Source organism: Nematolebias whitei, chromosome 6 (genome assembly GCF_014905685.2).
Source record: "Nematolebias whitei isolate Nwh7 chromosome 6, NemWhi1, whole genome shotgun sequence".
NCBI lineage: Eukaryota > Metazoa > Chordata > Actinopteri > Cyprinodontiformes > Rivulidae > Nematolebias > Nematolebias whitei.
In genome coordinates this window covers 53171769-53191741 of record NC_056503.1, presented here as the reverse complement: position 1 = coordinate 53191741, position 19973 = coordinate 53171769, and the positions used below count along the sequence as shown (strand labels likewise).

General features: G+C 44.0%; 1 protein-coding gene across 1 annotated transcript in view; it reads right to left on the bottom strand.

The window, feature by feature from the left end:
- The window catches only part of usp32 (ubiquitin specific peptidase 32), a 296302-nt gene that overhangs the window by 75905 nt on the left and 200424 nt on the right, over positions 1 to 19973 (bottom strand). Inside the window, exons 19-22 of the mRNA XM_037677753.1 lie at positions 16417 to 16491; positions 15968 to 16106; positions 15776 to 15881; positions 1249 to 1422 (exon numbers count right to left, since the gene is read on the bottom strand). Coding sequence (XP_037533681.1) covers positions 1249 to 1422; positions 15776 to 15881; positions 15968 to 16106; positions 16417 to 16491 — 494 coding nt within the window. The remainder of the gene's footprint in view (positions 1 to 1248; positions 1423 to 15775; positions 15882 to 15967; positions 16107 to 16416; positions 16492 to 19973) is intronic.

Here is a 19973-nt window from a genome sequence, read left to right as displayed (position 1 = left end):
AAAAATGGACTTGTCCCAACTTTTTTGGGATTTGTTGACGCCATGAAATTTGGAAACAACAGATTTTTCCCTTAAAATGATACATTCTCTCAGTTTAAACTTTTGTTCTGTGATTTGTGTTCTATTCTGAATAAAATATAAGATGTTGGCACCTCCACACCATTGCATTCAGTTTCTATTCACAATTTGTTTAGTGTCCCAACTTTTTGGAATCCGGTTTGTACATTTTCATCTTTAAATCACTTCTTGGTCTGTTGCCTTCATACATCTCCTCCTACATGTCTCTGTGTGAGTGCAGCTACAGTGTGCGCTCTCAGGACATCATTACCTGCAGTGTTCCCTCAGTGAGGACTGAACTAGACAAAAGGACCTTTTCCTACTCCGCTCCCGTTTCCTGCAATATCTTGTAAAAAGATCTGAAGCTCTCGACCTTGACCTCTCTAAGTGGCTTTAAACATCTTTTATGTTCCTGCAGACATGTTCCTGTTATTAGTTTTCTACACCACCTTATAATCTAACCGTTTCTTCACTACTTTTCCTTTTCATTATCCTTTTAATTACCATTTTATTTTCAATTACCATTTTATTTTCACTTGTTAAAAAAAATTAATTTGTATGTATCCTTTATGATTGTTTATTGTTGTCGCTGTTGTCATCATTCTTTGCTAAAATCAAGTCTCTCTTGTAAATGAGTCCCGAGGCTCAGTGGGATTAACCTGTAGAAATAAAGGTTGAATGATAAAAAACAAAAAACAAAAAAAAAAAACAAGTAATTTAGCTAAAAATGAGCCACTACCAGAAGACAGTTGCTATAGTATCAAGATGGACAGCTTCGCGGTAACATGAGAAATATCAGATTTTCCTCCTCCTCAACAAGCCTCTTTTTCACTTTCTGATACACTGCTGAGAAAAAAACAAAACAAAACAATCTGTCCTGAAATCACTTTTTGTTGTTTATATTGCAAAATCTGTGCCCTAAAAAGTTAATGTTTCGGGTTCTAAAGAGGGGAAGCTACAGTGGTGCTTAAAAGTTTGTGAACTCTTTATAATTTTCTATATTTCTGCATAAATATGACTTAAAACATCATCAGATTTTCACACAAGTCCTAAAAGTAGATAAAGAGAACCCAGTTAAACAAATGACAAAAATATTATACTTGGTGGGAGGGAGGTCAGTATATATTAATGAATGAGGTCAAATATTTTGACTTTTTGTTCATAAAGCTTGACATCATTTTAAAAGCTTACCTCTGAAGCCACCTCACAGTCTGGCCGGCCATCACTATCCTTCAGCTCCACATAAGGCTTCTCATGAACCCTGTTTAGATCTTCATGAAGGCCATCAAGGAGGAAGGCCAACAGCTCCTGAGAGTCCTGCTGCTGGAAGCCATTGAAGCGCGGAGCATACTTTGCTATTGTCCACTGGAAAGGAAACAGTGATACTATAAACTTTAATCTTGAACACAAAATGCTAACCACTAACAAAAAGAAGGTTTTAACACAGGGGTGCCTGGACTTTTTCAGCCTGCGAGCTCATTTAAAATGACCAAGTAAAAGTGATCTACCTACTATAAGGCACCGTTTACATAGAATAGAATAGAATAGAATAGAATAGAATAGATAAGAATAGAATAGATAAGAATAGAATAGAAACAGCCTTTATTGTCCCACGGATGGGAAATTCCAGTGTATCAGCAGCAACAGCAGCAACAGATAAAAATATCAAAAGATTTCACACAAAAGTTCCTAAAATGTTAAAAATACAATATATAAGAAATAAGATAAACAATATCAATAATAATGTTCAATATGTATTGGAACATTGATAAGGACAGACTATTGACAGCACAGTGTTACAGGCAGAGTGTGTGTTTCAGCAGAGGTCAGCATGTATTTAATCCTTGTTGAGTTTGTTGGAGCAGTGATGGTTGTAGAGTCTAACAGCTGCTGGGAGGAAGGACCTGCTGGAGGAAGGACCTGCGGTGACGCTCCTGCATTTAGGAGCAGGAACCTGTCACTGAACGAGCTCTCCAGTTCAGCAGCAGCTTCATGGGGTGGAGACGTTGTCCAGCAATGATGTTATTTTAGCTGGAGTCCTTCTGTCTCCCATCACCTGCACTGGGTCGAGGGGGCGTCATGAGAACATGAGAACATTATCCCAGTTCCAAAAGAGCTCTTCAGTGACTGGTCTTAATGACTATCGGTCGATAGCCCCAATAGTTGCTGAATGTTGTGAAAAACTGGTCATGACCTACATCAAAGCTAACATGAACATCAACGAGGACTGATCTAAAGAAGACGCTATCTCCTCTGTAGTCCACACTGCTCTCACCCACCTGGAGCAGAAGGACTCCTACATCCGTATGCTCTTTAGGCGTGTCCCAATCCAATGGCTGCATCCTTCGAAGGCTGCATTTGAAGGCCGCTTACATCACAAAGACGCGCCAAGGCCTGTCCCAGTTCGAAGACTCCTTCAATGCAACCCATAAATGCGGCCTCCTTTCCCTCAATTTGAAGGCCAGGTCCCGTGTATCCTTCGCGGTCCACCCTATCCCATGATGCAATGTGGGCACACAGAAAATTCTGGACGTAATGGCAGACGAAGTAGCGACGGAGTAAACTTTTAAATGTTAGTATGTTAAAATGTGGGATTAAAAAATTAAAAGCCTAAAGCGGTTATGATTTAAAGCAGATGATAGGCTTTTGTCATTTGTGTAGACATTTTATTTTTTTGTATTTTTTTGTCAGAGATCAGCTCGTACAGTGCGTCCCGTAGTACTTTTGCCGCTAAGCTAATATATATTTTTTTTAGGGAGCAAGGAGCAGACCGAAGCTTTTATTAAGCTTCTGAATGAGAACAAACGCATTTTCACGAGTGCAACACTCTGCAGCTGCGGCGTGGAGGTACAAGGATGAATCCATTTATTCGTCTTATGCTTCAGAGTACAGTTTCATTAACCCTCATAAATAACTTGCGATCTTAATGAAGTATTGGTCCTTTTGTGTTGTTCTGTGAAAACTGTAGTTTTCAATGTGGGTTTAAGACATTTTCCATGTTTCCCCTCTTCATTCATTTTATGTTGATGTTTACTTTATGTTGATGTTATTTGGATAATTTTGGAGAAGATGGGCCTGCAGGGAAAGTAACTCTTTTGCAGGCAAAAAAGAAATGGGACAACCTAAAAAATAAATACAAAGTATGTGCATGTGTAATGAAGAATATAATTTGTACGTGCAGCTGTTAATACATGTAAAGTTTAAAAAAAATGTTTGTTGCTCTGTTTGTCAACTGTGATGTTTCCTGTGTTCAGGACTGCAAATATCCAGGCAGGTCAGGAGAAGGAGTTAGTGAGAAGCTGCTGCTGCAACTTGGTCCTGGTTTGTCCTCATGGACCAGGTTTTAGGACAGAGAAATTCCACTGCACCTCATGTCCTAACTGTCTCCATCACTGAGGACAGTCCAGGTCCAAGAGCAGCAGTGGGTGACCAGGAAGACAGGGCTGAGGAACAAAGAGGAACGGAGACGCTGAAGAAAGCGGCATCAGGACAGAGAGGATGATTTATTTATTTCAATTAATCAGAAGATATGAAGCAGCAGAGAGAAGAGCAAATATAAGTATGGAGAGAATGGAGAGGCTTTTCACAATTCTCAAAACAACTGCAAATAAATTAATTGATGGTTGTTTTTTTATGTTCTTAAAAAATGTGTTTTTTTGTTTGAAATTTGAAAAATAAAGTGATTAAAAAACTAGTATTGTCAATAATTCATTTTATTAACAACAAGTTAATTCAAAACAACAATAAAATGCTCTGTGGCGTGCCAGCCCTGCAAACCCACGAGACACCACCTCCAGGTCCTTTGAGTTTTCAGGCAGGTGGATGACCTGGTGGTGAATGGACACTTCTTCTGTCATGATGGACGATGCAGTGGACAGTAGAATGAGGCGTCACAAACACTCCTGAGACCACCCTGCAGGATGCTCCACCTGTCAGCCAGAAAAGAAACACCAGGGTCTCAGTTGTGGCCCCACAATCATGTCGTGGATCCAGGTCCAGGAGATGAAGCAACACTTCCGGAGACTCCCTGCTTCATCAGAAATCTGGTCCAGGATCTTCTTGGTTAAAGTAACGGTCCAGGACTGGGACACTCAGGTTCATCCTGCAGTACCAGGGTCTGGTCTGGTTCAGGAAATGTAGAGAACACCACAAACATTATTAGTTTAAGATTTAATTTTTCATAAGATATCAAAGCATTATCACAATTATGAGGCTTAAGGTAAATACTCAGTGATGCTCAGTGAAAACACTATTTTACTCATGAAATAAAATAAATGAAAGATTGTTTTTAACATTTTTACAGCCATTTTATGTACCAAAGGATCTTATAAAATAAAATACTGGAAAATGTTATGCTGTATTCTAAATTTAACATAGTTAAAGATTATAATATATTAAATTTTATTAAATTATTAATAATTTAATAAGATCAATTTAGATTTGATTTATTATGCACAAGTTAATAAAATTAATACATTAGTCTGTCAGTCACTGAAATTATCCATGAAATTAGCTGAAGTTAACAGTTATTCCTTGAAAGTTTGTAGACTAAAAAAAAGGTAAGTTACCTGGATAGGATTGTCTCTCAGCAGAAGATACAAAACATGCCGCCAGCTGCGATAAAGTTCATGTATTTCCTCAAGAATTAAAAACGCAGTAAAAACAACAAAATTTTGATCTCCATTCTTTCTTCGGCTGAGCGCTGTCACAGTTGCTAGTAGGGGTGCACCGATAAATCGGCCGGCCGATCGATCGGCCCCGATTTCCTTAATTTGGGGAGATCGGCGATCGGCCGATCTTTAAATGAGAAGCCGATTTTATCCACCGATCTTATCTGCCTCCGGAAAGGTCTGAAAATCAGCTGCTGTCCCCTTTTGCTCCACTGTGAGAGCTCACACACAGGTCACTCGGAGCAGCCATGTCGTCGGTTTGGAAGTTCTACGCTGTAAAAGAAAATGAGCCAAAGATCGCAATTTGCAATTCGTGTAAAGCCGAAGTAAGTCGTGGTGGAGCCACCACCAAAACCTTTAATACAACAAACCTCGTTCGCCATTTAAGAAATCACCACGCCGCCAAGTATGCAATGTTTGAAGAGAGCAACCAAGCTAAGGCTAATGCTAAAGCTAGCGCTAACAAAGAGGCAGTCGGTGGGTCGCTGTTAGCTTTTATGAGCAACGAAAAGAGCAAAGCTACCACGAGGAAAGTGATGGAGTTCATGGCATTAGACAACCAGCCATTTTCAGTCGTTGAGGACAAAGGTTTTAGAAGCTTGATGCAGCACGTGTGCCCACGATATAATATGCCGAGTCGGAAATATTTTTCTGATGTTGCATTACCGGAGTTGTTCAGCCAAGTTTCGAGAGACACCCGCAGCCTGCTAAAAGCTAATACAAATACACTCAGCTTTACAACAGACATCTGGACTTCTGATGTAAGTTTAATGTCCATGTTAAGTTTTACTGCACAGTGGATTGACGAACAGTTCGAACGTCATCAATTACTCTTAAACTGTAAAGAAATGGCAGGGTCTCACACTGCGGCCAATTTATCAGCAGAGTTTAAGGCGATGCTGAATCACTGGGAAATCGATCATGGAAGAGTTCACGTTGTTTTACGGGATAATGCTCGTAATATGGCCAAAGCGCTGGATGATATCAACCTGAAAAGTTTACCCTGCCTGGCACACACACTGCAACTGGTTGTAAATGAGGGACAGCTGGCGCAGCGCAGCATCACAGACATGGTGGCAACAGGAAGGAGAATTGTTGGACATTTTAAGCATTCATCACTTGCCTATTCCCGACTTTATGACATACAGACACAGTTAGGTCAACCCAGGAAACGATTACAGCAAGACGTTTCAACGAGGTGGAGCAGCACAGTCTACATGCTGCAGTCGCTGTTGGAGCAGAGACGTGCTATTGGCGTGTATGCTGCTGAGCACGAGTTACCAGCCACACTCACAGCACACCAGTGGGAGCTACTGGACAATGTGCTCACCATTCTTGCACCTTTTGAGGAACTCACAAAGGAGATTAGCTCATCAACAGCTACAGCAGCAGATGTCATCCCAGCCATCACTGCACTCAAGCGGATTTTGGAGAGGCAAGCGAGCACAGACCGTGGCGTGGGTACAGCCAAAGCTACGCTGCTGGAGGCTGTTGTGAGAAGATTCAGCAACATTGAGCATGAGCCCCTGTACAGCTTGGCCACTGTTCTGGATCCAAGGCAAGTAACTATTAACATTCTATTTTAGCCATAATGACTTTTAGCCTACTGCTATATTTCAACAAACATTTAAATTAAATTAAAAATAAAAATTTATTGATTGAAATGCATTTCTTTATTTACATGCAAGTCATAAAAACTGTTAATGTATACAAAACACAATGATTGACCCATCTTTCTTTGTTTATGCAAAACAAGGTACAAGAATCGCTACTTCTCAGCAGAGGTGAAAGATGACGTGAAACTGCTCCTTTTGACCAAACTTGCAGAGGGGGAGACCAGATGCACACCTGCTGCAGGAACATCCTCTGAAGTGGGACCTCCTGCTATAGATGAACCTGCAGCCAAAAGGCGTAGTCTACTGTTTGCAGCTCACGACGAAATCTTAAAGGAGAACATTGAACAGGAGCAACAGCTGGCCAGCCCTTCAGCTATGCAGGTACAGAACTACCTATCTGAGGTTCCTGTTGAAAGGAGCCAGGACCCATTGGTCTACTGGAAGATCAATGAAAATCGTTTCCCTCATCTTGCTCTACTTGCCCGAACCTATCTCTCTGCCCCATGCACAAGCGTTGAAAGCGAGCGCCTGTTTAGCTTGGCTGGACATGTAGTAGATGAGAAAAGAAGTCGCCTGTCTGGTGACAAAGCAGAAATGCTTTTGTTCATCAAGAAAAACCTGCCACTAATGAAAGTGACTGGAATAAGTCTGTGAGAACTAACTTACCAGTGTTAGTTCTTATTACCCACTGACTTGAAAATGTTACACTTGTTGCATTATCTTTTTTTTTTTTTAAATGTAACAAGTGAAAGAGTTGAAGGAACTGAACATTTTTTTTTAGTTAATTTTATAGTTTTAACAAAAATTGTGTAAACTTCATTTATATTTCAGAATACTACCTCATGACAAGTTAAAACAACAAGTTTGTATTGTTTCTAGGGTATTTTTCAAGGGTATGTTTTACAATAAAATAAGATTGGTAAATTGAAGGTGCATTGTGATCTTGTAACACCTGACACTGTTGCTTATAAAAAAAAATCGGTATCGGCCAAAATCGGAATCGGCAGTTCAGACTTTCAAAAAATCGGTGATCGGTGATCGGCCTGAAAATTGAAATCGGTGCACCCCTAGTTGCTAGGCAACAGGACGTACGCCGATGTAACCCTGAAGGCTAGACCTGTCCCAATTCACAGCCACTGATCTCCGGTCTACGTGGTCTTTGAAGGACCCGGCATAGGTCGACCGGGTAGGCCGGGTCTTTCAAAGGATGCAGCCGTTGGATTGGGACACAGCTGTAGTGTACTTCACATCTGATTTCAACACCATGATTCCCCAGACCCTGATGGACAAACTACTCACACTAAGACTAAGTCTCTCTGTATGAAACTGGGTCCTAGACCTCTTAACAAACAGACCACAGTCTTTGAGGACCCACAACTTCTCCCCCTCCACCATAACCCGCTGCACTGGCTCCCCCCAGGGATGTGTGCTGAGCCCCCTCCTGTTCATTCTGCTAACGTATGACTGTGCACCAACCCATCCAGGCTGTCACATTGTAAAGTTTGCAGATGATACAGTGGTGGTGGAATGCATCCAAAACAATGAGTCCAGCTACAGGCAGGAGGTGGAACACCTGGAGAGCTGGTGCAGAAAGAACAACCTTCACATCAATGTGAAGAAAACGAAGGAGATGGTCGTGGATTTCAGATGGAATAAACATACCTACTCCCCACCCCCCCGAACATAGGAGGGTCTGCGGTGGAAGTGGTCTCCAGCTACAAGTACTTGGGTGTGCACCTGAATGACAACCTCAGCTGGGGCAACAACACTTCCAGCCTGATCAAGAAAGCTCATCAGAGACTCTACTTCCTCAGACGGCTGAGACGAGCTGGTCTGGAAGCTCAGTCCTCACCTCCTTCTACAGGTGTGCAGTGGAGAGCATCCTGTGCTCCAGCACCAACGTGTGGCATGGAGGCTGCACAGCAGCAGAAAGAAAAGCTTTGCAGAGAGTGGTGAAGGCTGCACAGAAGATCAGCCTCCCCACCATCACAGACATCTACACCTCCAGATGCAGGAAGAGGGCCACCTGCATCATGAAGGACCCCACTCACCCAGCACACATACTTTTGCCCCATTCCCCTCAGGAAGGAGGTTGAGGAGCATTAAGTGCAGAACCACTAGGCTGAGGAACAGCTTCTATCCTAAGGCTGTTAGACTCATGACCCTCTAATCAGGATAATCACTGTGAAAAAAAAAAAAATCACTGAAAAAAATCGTAATACCACTTGATTGTTGATATGTGATCTTATTACTGTTTTTCTTTTACATTTTATTGTTGGATGTAATTGGGACCCTGTGTACATAGTTTTGTTCCACCTCATGTACCACATGTGATGTGAATGAAAATAAAGAGAACTTGACCTTGAACAACCTCTGGAAAATGTTTTTTCAATGTTCATTGATGTAATAAAAAAATGAGTGGGTTTAAACGAAAACACTGCAGTTTCCATGTCAGTTGGGTTGCCAGATAAGACATTTTAAATGTAACTGCTCCTCCTTGAATCGCCACCTTATCGTGGTGGAGGAGTTTGTGTGCCTGAATGGTCCTAGGAGCTATGCTGTTGGGGGCAATTACAATTGTTCCTGGTAAGGTATCCCAAGCCAGATTGGTCCTAGGTGACGGGCTAGACAAAGAGCGATTCCGAAGATTTTTATGGACATGATACATCGAGGAACTCAGTGTCCCTTGCCTGGACGAGGGTTACTGGGGCCCCGCCCTGGAGCCAGGCCTGGGAGAGGGGCTTGTCGACAAACGCCTGGTGACCGGGTCTCTACCCATGGGGCCCGGTTGGGCTCATCCCGAAGGAGCTGCATGGGTTTGCCTTCCTGTTGACCCACCACATGCAGGAAAGGCCATAAAAGTCGGGTGCGTGATGCCATGGGTAGTGGCCGAAGGCAGGGAGCTTGACGCTCTGACCCTGGCTTACCAAAGCTGGCTCTTGGGACATAGAACGTGACCTCTCTGGTGAGAAAGGAGCCTGAGCTTGTGCGTGAGGTTGAGAGGTACCGACTAGATATAGTTGGGCTCACCGCAACGCACAGCATGGACTCTGGAAATGATTTCCTTGAGATGGGCTGGACCTTATTCCACTCAGGAGTTGCCCATGGTGAAAGGTGTCGAGCTGGTGTGGGTCTATTTGTAGCCCCCCGACTTGGTGCCTGTGTGTTGGAGTTTACCCCGGTAGATAAGAGGGTGGCTTCACTTAACCTTCGGGTGGGGGGGGGGGGCTCTGACTGTTGTCTGTGCCTATGCACCGAACGGCAGTTCAGAGTATCCGGCCTTCTTGGAGTCCTTGGCAGGGGTGCTGGAAGGTGTGCCAGCTGGGGACTCCTTTATTCTGCTGGGGGACTTCAATGCCCACGTGGATAATGACAGTGTGACCTGGAGGGGCATGATTGGGAGGAACGGCTTTTCTGATCTGAACCCGTATGGTGTTCTGTGGTAGGACTTCTGTGCTAATCATAGTTTGTCCATCACAAACACCAGGTTCGAACATAAGGGTGCCCATAAGTGCACTTGACACCAGGATGCCCTAGGTCGTAGATTGATGATAGACTTCATAGTCATGTCATCTGATTTGCGGCCGTTTGTTTTGGACACCCGGGTGAAGAGAGGAGCTGAGCTGTCAACTGATCACCACCTGGTAGTGAGTTTGATCAGATGGCAGGGGAAGATGCCGGACAGACCTGGTAGACCCAAATGTGTAGTGAGGGTTTGCTGGGAACGCCTGGCAGAGGAACCCATCAGAGAGATCTTCAACTCGCACCTCCGGTAGAGCTTTAACCGCATCCCAGCTGAGGTGGAGGACATTGAGTCTAAGTGGGCCATGTTCTGCACCTCACTTGTTGTGGTGGCTGTCTTGAGCTGTGGCTGCAAGGTTGTCGGTGCTTCTCGTGGTGGTCATCCACAAACTTGGTGGTAGACACCCTGGGTTAGGGAGGCTGCCAAACTGAAGAAGTAGTTCTATCGGGCCTTGTTGGCCAGTGGGACTCCGGAGGTAGCTGAGGAGTACCGGAGGGTCAAGCGGTCCGCAGCTCTGGCTGTTTCCGAGGCAAAAGCCCGGATGTGGGAGGAGTTCGGTAAGACCTTGGATAATGACTCTCGGTCGGCTCCGAGGAGATTCTGGCAAACCATCAGGCGGCTGAGGAGGGGAAAGCAGCACTTTACTAGCACTGTATTCAATGAAGGTGGGCTGCTGTTTACCTCAACCAGTGATGTCGTCGGGAGGTGGAAAAAATACTTCTCAGACCTTCTCAATCCCACCAGCACGTCTTCCATGGAGGAAGCCGAGTCAGGGGACTTTGGGGTTGATCCATCCATAACTGTGGCTGAAGTCACCAAGGTAGTAAAAAAGCTTCGAGGCGGCAGGGCTCCGGGAGTGGATGAGATTCACCCCGATTTCTTTAAGGCTCTGGATGTTGTGGGGCTGTCTTAGTTGACACACCTTTGCAACATCACATGGACATCAGGGGACAGTGCCACTGGATTGGCAGACTGGGGTGGTGGTTCCCCTCTTCAAAAAGGGGGACCGGAGGGTGTGCTCCAATTATAGGGGCAGCACTCTCTTTAACCTCCCTGGTAAGGTCTATTCAGAGGTACTGGAGAAGCGAGTCCGATCACTGGTCGAACCTCAGATCCAGGAGGAGAAATGTGGGTTCTGTCCTGACTGTGGAACACTGGATCAGCTCGGGTCCTCGAGGGTTCATGGGAGTTGGCCCATCCAGTCTACATGCGTTTTGTGGATTTGGAAAAGGCATTTGACCGTGTTCCTCGGAGTACACTGTGGGGGGTGCTCCGTGAGTATGGGATTGGGGGCCCGTTGCTACGAGCTGTTCAGTCCCTATACAAGCGGTGCGACCGCTTGGTTCGCATTGCTGGCAGTAAGTCGGACCCCTTCAGGGTGGGAGTTGGACTGTACCAGGGCTGCCCGTTGTCACAGATTCTGTTGAAGTATTTAAGAGTTTAAGTATCTCAGGATTTTGTTCACGAGTGAGGAAAGAATAGAGCGTGAGATTGACAGACAGATTGGTGAACAGAATGTGCATGACAATTGCAGCCAAACTGGTGAATACATTAATGTCACTATGGAACCTGGATCAGAGTCAGAGAGATGTATTTGTCATTTGCATCTCATGTGGTACATGTGATAGAATGAGATTATGTACACAGGGTCCCAGTTACATGCAACAATAAAATGTAAAAGAAAAACAGTAATTACATCTAAGATATGAACTAAGAAAAACATCAACTATTGAGGGAGTGGTGGCGCAGAGGTTAGAGAGGTGGGCCTGTGATCGGAAGATCGCCGGAACAAGCCCCAGTACCGACAACATCAAAAATGTGGGTGGGGTAGGTGAAGCACCCACACCTGCCCCCACCCTCATTTGCCCCACTCTGGGCCCCTGAGCAAGGCCCTTAACTCCCATCTGCTCCCTAAACAGGTCTCTCTTGAAAATGAGTTTTCATGGCTCAATGAGACTACCTGTATAAATAAAGGGTAAATAAAAAAAAAATAAATAAAAAAAAATAAACTAAGCACTAATAGCATAAAAACATTACGTCGAACAGCAGCACGAACATGAACTTGAGTCTGTGTAAGCATGGAGCACGTATGAACACAGCAACATGAAACAGATCAGCAGCAACATGATGTGATTTTTCACAGCGATTATTCTGGAGAGACTGACTCCAACATCTTCTGTGCAGCCTTCACCACTCTCTGCAAAGCTTTCCTTTCTGCAGCTGTGCAGCCTCCATGCCACACGTTGATGCTGGAGCACAGGATGCTCTCCACTGCGCACCTGTAGAAGGAGGTGAGGACTGAGCTTCCCAGACCAGCTTGTCTCAGCCGCCTGAGGAAGTAGAGTCTCTGATGAGCTTTCTTCATCAGGCTGGCGGTGGTGTTGCTCCAGCTGAGGTTGTTGTTCAGGTGCACATCCAAGTACTTGTAGCTGGAGACCACTTCCAGTGCAGATCCTCTTATGTTCGGGGGGTGGTAGGTGTGTTTGTTACTTCTTAAGTTCACAATCATCTCCTTTGTCTTCTTCACATATATGTGAAGGTTATAGTCTTTGCACCAGCTCTCCAGGTGTTCCACCTCCTGCCAGTAGCTGGACTCATTGTTTGTGATGCATCCCACCACCACTGTATCATCTGCAAACTTTGCAATATGATAGTCTGGATGGGTAGCTGCACAGACATACGTGAGCAGAGTAAACAGAAGAGGGCTCAACACACATCCCTAAGGGGAGCCAGTGCTGAGGGTTATGGTGGAGGAGGACAAGATGTGGATCCTCACTGACTGTGGTCTGTTTGTTAAAAAGTCCAGGACCCAGTTGCAAATGGAGGGGCTTAGTCCTAGTGTGAATAGTTTGTCCATCAGGGCTTGGGGATCATGGTGTTGAAGGCAGATGTGAAGTCCACAAAGAGCATATGGACGTAGGAGTCCTTCTGCTCCAGGTGGGTGAGAGCAGTGTGGACTACAGAGGAGATGGCGTCTTCTGTTGATCGGTTCTCGCGGTATGTGTACTGATGAGGGTCCTCGTTGATGTTGATGGTTGTTTTGATGCGAGTCATGACCAGTTTTTCTAAGCATTTAGCAACTATAGGGGTGAGGGCTACTGGCCGATAGTAATTCAGACCAGTCACTGTAGAGCTTTTTGGGACTGGGATGATGGTGGCAGTCTTTAGGCAGGTGGGAACTGTCTCCAGGGTAAGTGAGGTATTAAAGATGTATGCCAGCACCTCACAGAGCTGAGCGGCACATTCTTTCAACACCTTCCCAGGGATGTTGTCTGGGCTAGTTGCCTTGTGAGGGTTAATCCTCTTGAAGGTACTCCTTACATCTGCTGAGGTCACGCTGAGATGCTCTTCATCCGGTGGTGAGGTGAGTCTGGTGCTGGGTTGTCTGTTCAGGTCTTCAAAGCGTGTGTAGAACTTGTTTGATGGCATCAGGCAGAGATGGGTCTATGGAGCATTGTTTGCTCCTGCCTTTATAATCTGTTATGTAATTTTTCATTCAACCTTTATTTAGACAGGTTAATCCCATTGAGTCTCGGAGACTCATTTACAAAAGACCTGATTTCTTTAACATAACTTTAACTTAATGCCCCTCCACATGCTCTGTGGGTCTTGTGAGGTGAATTGACCCTCGATTCTCTGTGCATATGTGGCCTTCTTAATACCAGCAACCAGCTCTTTCCTTGTCCTTCTACACGTCTGTGAGTTTCCTGACCTGAAGGCAGTGTTCCTGACTTCCAGCAGGGTGCGCACCTCTGCATTCAGCCAAGGTTTTCTGTTCGGGTAACTTTTAACATATCTTATGGTGGAGATGTTGTCAGTACATGTACTAATGTAGCCCAGGACTGAAGATGTGTACATGCTGAAAAAGAGCGAGCAGCACAAAAACACTGCTCTCTGCCATTTATTATAACTGTTGTTAGAGCAGAAACACTTTGGACTGCAGCCGCCTGGAGTGTGCATGTGCCACTTCACACTTGGAGCATTTCCATAGAAAGAGAACTTTACTAATTGGCTTTTATGTATGTGAATGTTCCTGTAAAGTGCCCTGAGACAACTTTGGTGTGATTTGGCGCTATATAAATAAACTGAATTGAATTGAATTTCACACCTCCGTGGGTTGGTTCCCCAATAATCTCCATTTTGAGACCTGGATTCAGAAACCTCTTTCAGAGAGAATGAGGTCTGTTGACGTTTCACGTTGTGTAAACAGGGCCACAGACTGGTTTAGGGCTGCAACTAACGATTATTTCAATAATCGATTCATCGGACGATTTTTTTTTTCTTCGATTAATCGATGAATCGGCAAAAAAAAAAAAAATGTTTTCATTTCCACCCCTTTATTCCAAAATTGAACATTTGACTGACATAGCAATTCACACTAAAAACAGGTTGCTAGTTCACTATTCTGTTAGTAAAATATTGAATAATAAAAAATAAAAGTTTGTCAAATAGCTCAAAAAAATAAATGTACACAAAAAAATATACAAATGTATCTTTACACCTGCACAATATGTAGCTACTTTGTAAAATGTGTCCTTGAGGGAAGAGTGTAACCTGGATTAAAAGTGTGGATTATTGTAACCTGGATTAAAAATGTGGATCATTGTAGTGAAGCCTTCGTCTTCAACCATCAACAGAGGCCTCATGTCAGTGACGATCATTTAAGGATGTTTCAGTGAAGACAGCTGCTGCTGTGATGTCCATGATGTCTGTCCATCATGAAGGATGTTGTTGTTTTCTGGAATGAGACAGTAAATATGTTTTATAGCATAATTATTACAGCAACTCAAGAAATGCCTTGTTTTACTTACAGTGTTAGGTTCAGGCAAAAGTAGCTAAAAGAGCAATTAAACAGACACACACACACACACACACACACATATATAAAATACTTAATTACACACATTTGAGTAGATGTAATAAATTACTTTAATTCCTGTTTAAATGCAATTCATCCTGCCATACCTGCAGTGTCTTCAGACTTTGCCAACAAATTAAAAGTTGAAGCTTAATCATTAAATTATTATCTTTGTGTTAGATTTATTTATAAATCACATTTAAACACTGCTTGTACCAATTAAATTAAATAAAAAGTAACACACATGTTCTCTATCACCGTCATTAATCAGATAAACAAACAAACAAACAGCTTCATCTTCAGACAGACTGACGTTACGTTTTCTCTCTTGAAACAGAACAATGTGTTAAATTGTAGAGACTCACCTGCAACACATGAAGAGTTGTATCAGCTGCAGCTCCTTCCTCCTCCTCGTGACTCCGACATGTTTACGTTTCATCTCCGTGGTTCTCTCGTGTCGTGTCGGTGATTTTCAAAGCGGCATGTTTCTCATTTTTTATCTTTGTGAAGTTCTCCCACACTTTGGAGAACTTGGGTCGAACAGTTTTCTCTGCGTTGGTCATTTGTAAAATTTACTTAATTTCTTTTGAAAACACTCTGCTCTGCTTCCTCCTCCCCCCTCGCTCTGTTCAACTCGCGCTGCAGTTTTTTTTTCAAACTTTATTCAGTCAGTCAGCATTGACAATGAACTGCCCTTGAACAAAACGAAACGGCTCCGCAGCGCCGTGAAAGACGCATAATCGCGTGACACAACGAATCGATAACGAAATTCGTTGCAAACGCTTTTAATCATCGATTTTTATCGATTTTATCGATTCGTTGTTGCAGCCCTAGACTGGTTGCCCTGTCTGTCAATCAAGTGACAAATTTCATAGATGGATGAGCGGCTGACGTCTATTTTTTAATGCCATGACATCTACACATAATACCTTAGAAATGGACCGGTAGATTGCAATCGACGAATTGGGCACCCTGATTTTAAATCTTAAAATTGCTAATAGAAACATGAGTTAAAGCACAGCAGACTGCACAAACCAATAAAATTGCTCACCCTGAGTTTGAGCGGAGCCACACTCTTCTGCGTTCCGCTCCACAGCTCCATCACCAGGTCACCATAACACTTGGCCATGTGACCTCTCATCCCGATGGGGTTGGTCCTGTCCAAGACACAACCCAGTTAAGTAAAAACATGAATTTTGAATGATAGTGGTAAGATTCAGACAAGATTTATTATAAATGGAACCTGTTGAGCTCATAGAGGTGTGTCCCAGACAGGAAGTAATCCGAGAGAGGCTTAGTGTTGCTCACACACTGAATGCTGGAGTTCATGAAGCACGTGTTTCCAAGGTTACTGAGACCAGTCGCTCCTTTCTCTGTAGGAACTGTAACAAAAAACATGCTTGTAAAATACAAAACATTCATTCCAGCATTTCCCCTACCATTATCCAAGAAGGAAGGCCCAGGCTCCCAAAGGAACTAGCTGGCACACCATAAAGATTATATATGAAAAATAATAAACATCAAATGATGTTTTAGGTCATATTTTTGCAGAAATATAGAAAATTCTGAAGGCTTCACAAACTTTCAAGCACCACTGTATACACATACACACTCATTTACATAAAAATACACAAGGCCAAAAAATGTAAAACATGACGCAGTGCTGCACACAGTGCAAGTCCTTCAGCTTACCTTTGTGTCTGTCCATTTTATTACTGTTAGCAATGAAAGACATTTCCTCAGGCCAGCTCATGTCTTTGTTCCTGACTGGAAAGAAGAACAATTTGAAAGTGCCTGTGGCATACATATGCTACAAATCCCAAAAAGTTCAAGAAAATATATTTATTATATTACTACTAATAGTATATACACTAATATTACTATAGTATGCATAATACACATGATTTTACCCATTTTGTCACTTTACTGGTATATTTTCTTTTGAACTTGTTACAATCAAAGTGAAAAAATGCGTGATGACAGAGGGCAATTCTTTAAAAAGGGGACATTTCTGGTCTTTGTTTACTGAAACAATATTCATTGAACTTGAACTCTTCTACGTCTCTCTGACAGTGACTAATCTAAACAAAAAGATTATTTGCTGCTGTTCGTCTTGTTAGCAATGCTCTGTTCACAGGCATGTGGTCCCCATTGTCATCACTTTTGCAAGAGAATATCTCAACCACCGTTCATTCAGCGGGTTGAATTTTTTATTTTATTTTTTGCAATACGTTAATTGTTATACAGTAGTACCTTGCTACTTTGTGGTTCATTTATAGCCGACTCGTTCTATTGCAGTTTTTCACAAAAAGATTGGACAAGACACACAATTGGCTGATTGATGGATTATCCGCACCATCGTCATGGAATTTTTATTTAAAATAAATTATTTTAAATTATGTAGCACCTGCTGTACTCCAAGATGGCCGCGCTCAGAGCAGTTGCAGCTTCACAGGCTCCCTGTACCATCCCAGTTTTTAGAAGTTTTGATATTGACTCTGTGCCTGACTCTGCGCGATTTATGCGTGTGAACTATAGCCGAACCGAACTGATGAGAATAGGAGTGGATTTGCCACGAAATATAGCAGAAATCAGCAACAAACTCAAAGCTACGCTCGGCAGAATGCAGATCTTAAAGTCATCTACCTGGAAGCTGCAGCAGAGGCGTTCCAGCGGGCAGAAGAGGAAGCGCTGCTCCCGGCTTAAGAGGAGAGGATGCCGGGCGGGGGTTATGGTGAGGCTACGAGCTAACGCTAAAGCCGGTAAACCCCCCATGCCGTCTCTCTTTCTGTCGAATGTCCGCTCGTTGGACAACAAGGTGGATTTACTTCGTCTGAGAGCGGGCGCCTCAGAAGAGATGAAGAAGTGTGCGGTGCTTTGCCTCACGGAAACGTGGATTACAAGTGAAACGCCGGACTCAGTCTTCCAGCTGGATGACAGACTTTTTTTTCGAGCGGACCGCTGCAGCGAGCTAACGGGGAAATCACGGGGGGGCGGAGTGTGCATTTACGTGAGTAAAAGTTGGTCCACGAACTGTACTGTTGTAAATAGCTCATGCTCGAAGGCTTTGGAGCAAATAACAGTGAAATGTCGGCCACATTATCTACCCCGAGAGTTCACAGTGACTTTTATCACAGTTGTTTACATTCCTCCGGACGCTAATGCTAATGAATCACTACAGGAGCTACATGATATCATCAGCTCGCTGCAGAACAAACACACCGAGGCTCTTTACGTTGTAGCCGGAGACTTTAACCACGTGAATCTAAAGGAGTGTCTCCCAAGCTTTAATCAGCATGACACCTGGAGAGCTGGTGCAGAGAGAATAACCTTCACATCAATGTGAAGAAGACAAAGGAGATGATTGTGGACTTCAGAAGGAACAAAAACACCTACACCCCCCTGAACATAAGAGGATCTGCGGTGGAAGTGGTCTCCAGCTACAAGTACTTGGTGTATATTTGGTTGATGTTTTTCTTGGTTCATATCTTGGATGTTATTGCTGTTTTTTCTTATACATTTTATTGTTGGATGTAACTGGGACCCTGTGTACATAATTTCGCTCCACCACATGTACCACATGAGGTGCGAATGACAATAAAGAAACTCTGACTCTGAGCATGTGACGATTCCGACACGTGGAGACCGCACGCTGGACCGTGTTTACACGAACGTAAAAAATGCATACAAAGCCGAACCCCGCCCCCACCTAGGACTGTCAGACCACATCTCAATCTTCCTGGCTCCTGCTTACATGCCCCCGCTGAGACGCTCCAGACGGGTACAAAAGAAAGTTAAATGCTGGATCCAGGACAGTGGCCCCATACTGAGAGATTGTTTTGACCGAACAGACTGGCAGGTTTTCAGAGAAGCTGCTGAAAATGGAGGTTCGCTTGATCTTGACCAATACACATCGTCAGTACTGGGTTACATTAGTACATGTACTGACACCGTCTCCACTATCAGAAATGATAAAAGCTACCCAAACAGAAAACCTTGGCTGAATGCAGAGGTGCGTACCCTGCTGGAAGCCAGGAACACTGCCTTCAGGTCTGGAAACTCAGAGGAGCTGAGTAGGACAAGAAAAGAGCTGGTTGCTGATATTAAGAGGGCCAAGGCCACATATGCAAAGAGGATCGAGGGTCAATTCATCTCACAAGACCCTCGGAGCATGTGGAGGGGCATTAAGTGCATAACAGATTATAAAGGAAGGAGTGAACAATGCCCCAAAGACCCATCTCTGCCTGATGCCCTCAACAAGTTCTATGCACGCTTTGAAGACCCGAACAGACCACCCAGCACCAGACTCACCTCGCCACCGGATGAAGAGCATCTCAGTGTGACCTCAGCAGAAGTAAGGAGTACCTTCAGGAGGATTAATCCGCACAAAGCAACTGGCCCAGACAACATCCCCGGAAAAGTGTTGAAGGAATGTGCTGATCAGCTCTGTGAGGTGCTGGCAGACATCTTTAACACCTCACTTACCCTGGAGACAGTTCCCACCTGCCTGAAGACTGCCACCATCATCCCAGTCCCAAAAAGCTCTACAGTGACTGGTCTGAATGACTATCGGCCAGTGGCCCTCACCCCGATAGTCGCTAAATGCTTCGAAAAACTGGTCATGACTCGCATCAAAACAACCATCAACATCAACGAGGACCCTCATCAGTACGCATACCGTGAGAACCGATCAACAGAGGATGCAATCTCCTCTGTGGTCCACACTGCACTCAACCAACTGGAGCAGAAAAACTCTTACGTCCGTATGCTCTTTGTGGACTTCACATCCGCCTTCAACACCATGATCCCCCAAACCCTGATGGACAAACTATCCACACTAGGACTAAGCCCCTCCATCTGCAACTGGGTACTAGACTTTTTAACAAACAGACCACAGTTAGTGAGGATCCACAACCTCTCCTCCTCCACCATAACCCTCAGCACTGGCTCTCCTCAGGGATGTGTGTTGAGCCCCCTTCTGTTTACTCTGCTCACAGATGATTGTGCAGCTACCCATCCAGGCTGTCACATTGTAAAGTTTGCAGATGATACAGCGGTGGTGGGATGCATCACAAACAATGATGAGTCCAGCTACAGGCAAGAGGTGGAACACCTGGAGAGCTGGTGCAGAGAGAATAACCTTCACATCAATGTGAAGAAGACAAAGGAGATGATTGTGGACTTCAGAAGGAACAAAAACACCTACACCCCCCTGAACATAAGAGGATATGGGTGGAAGTGGTCTCCAG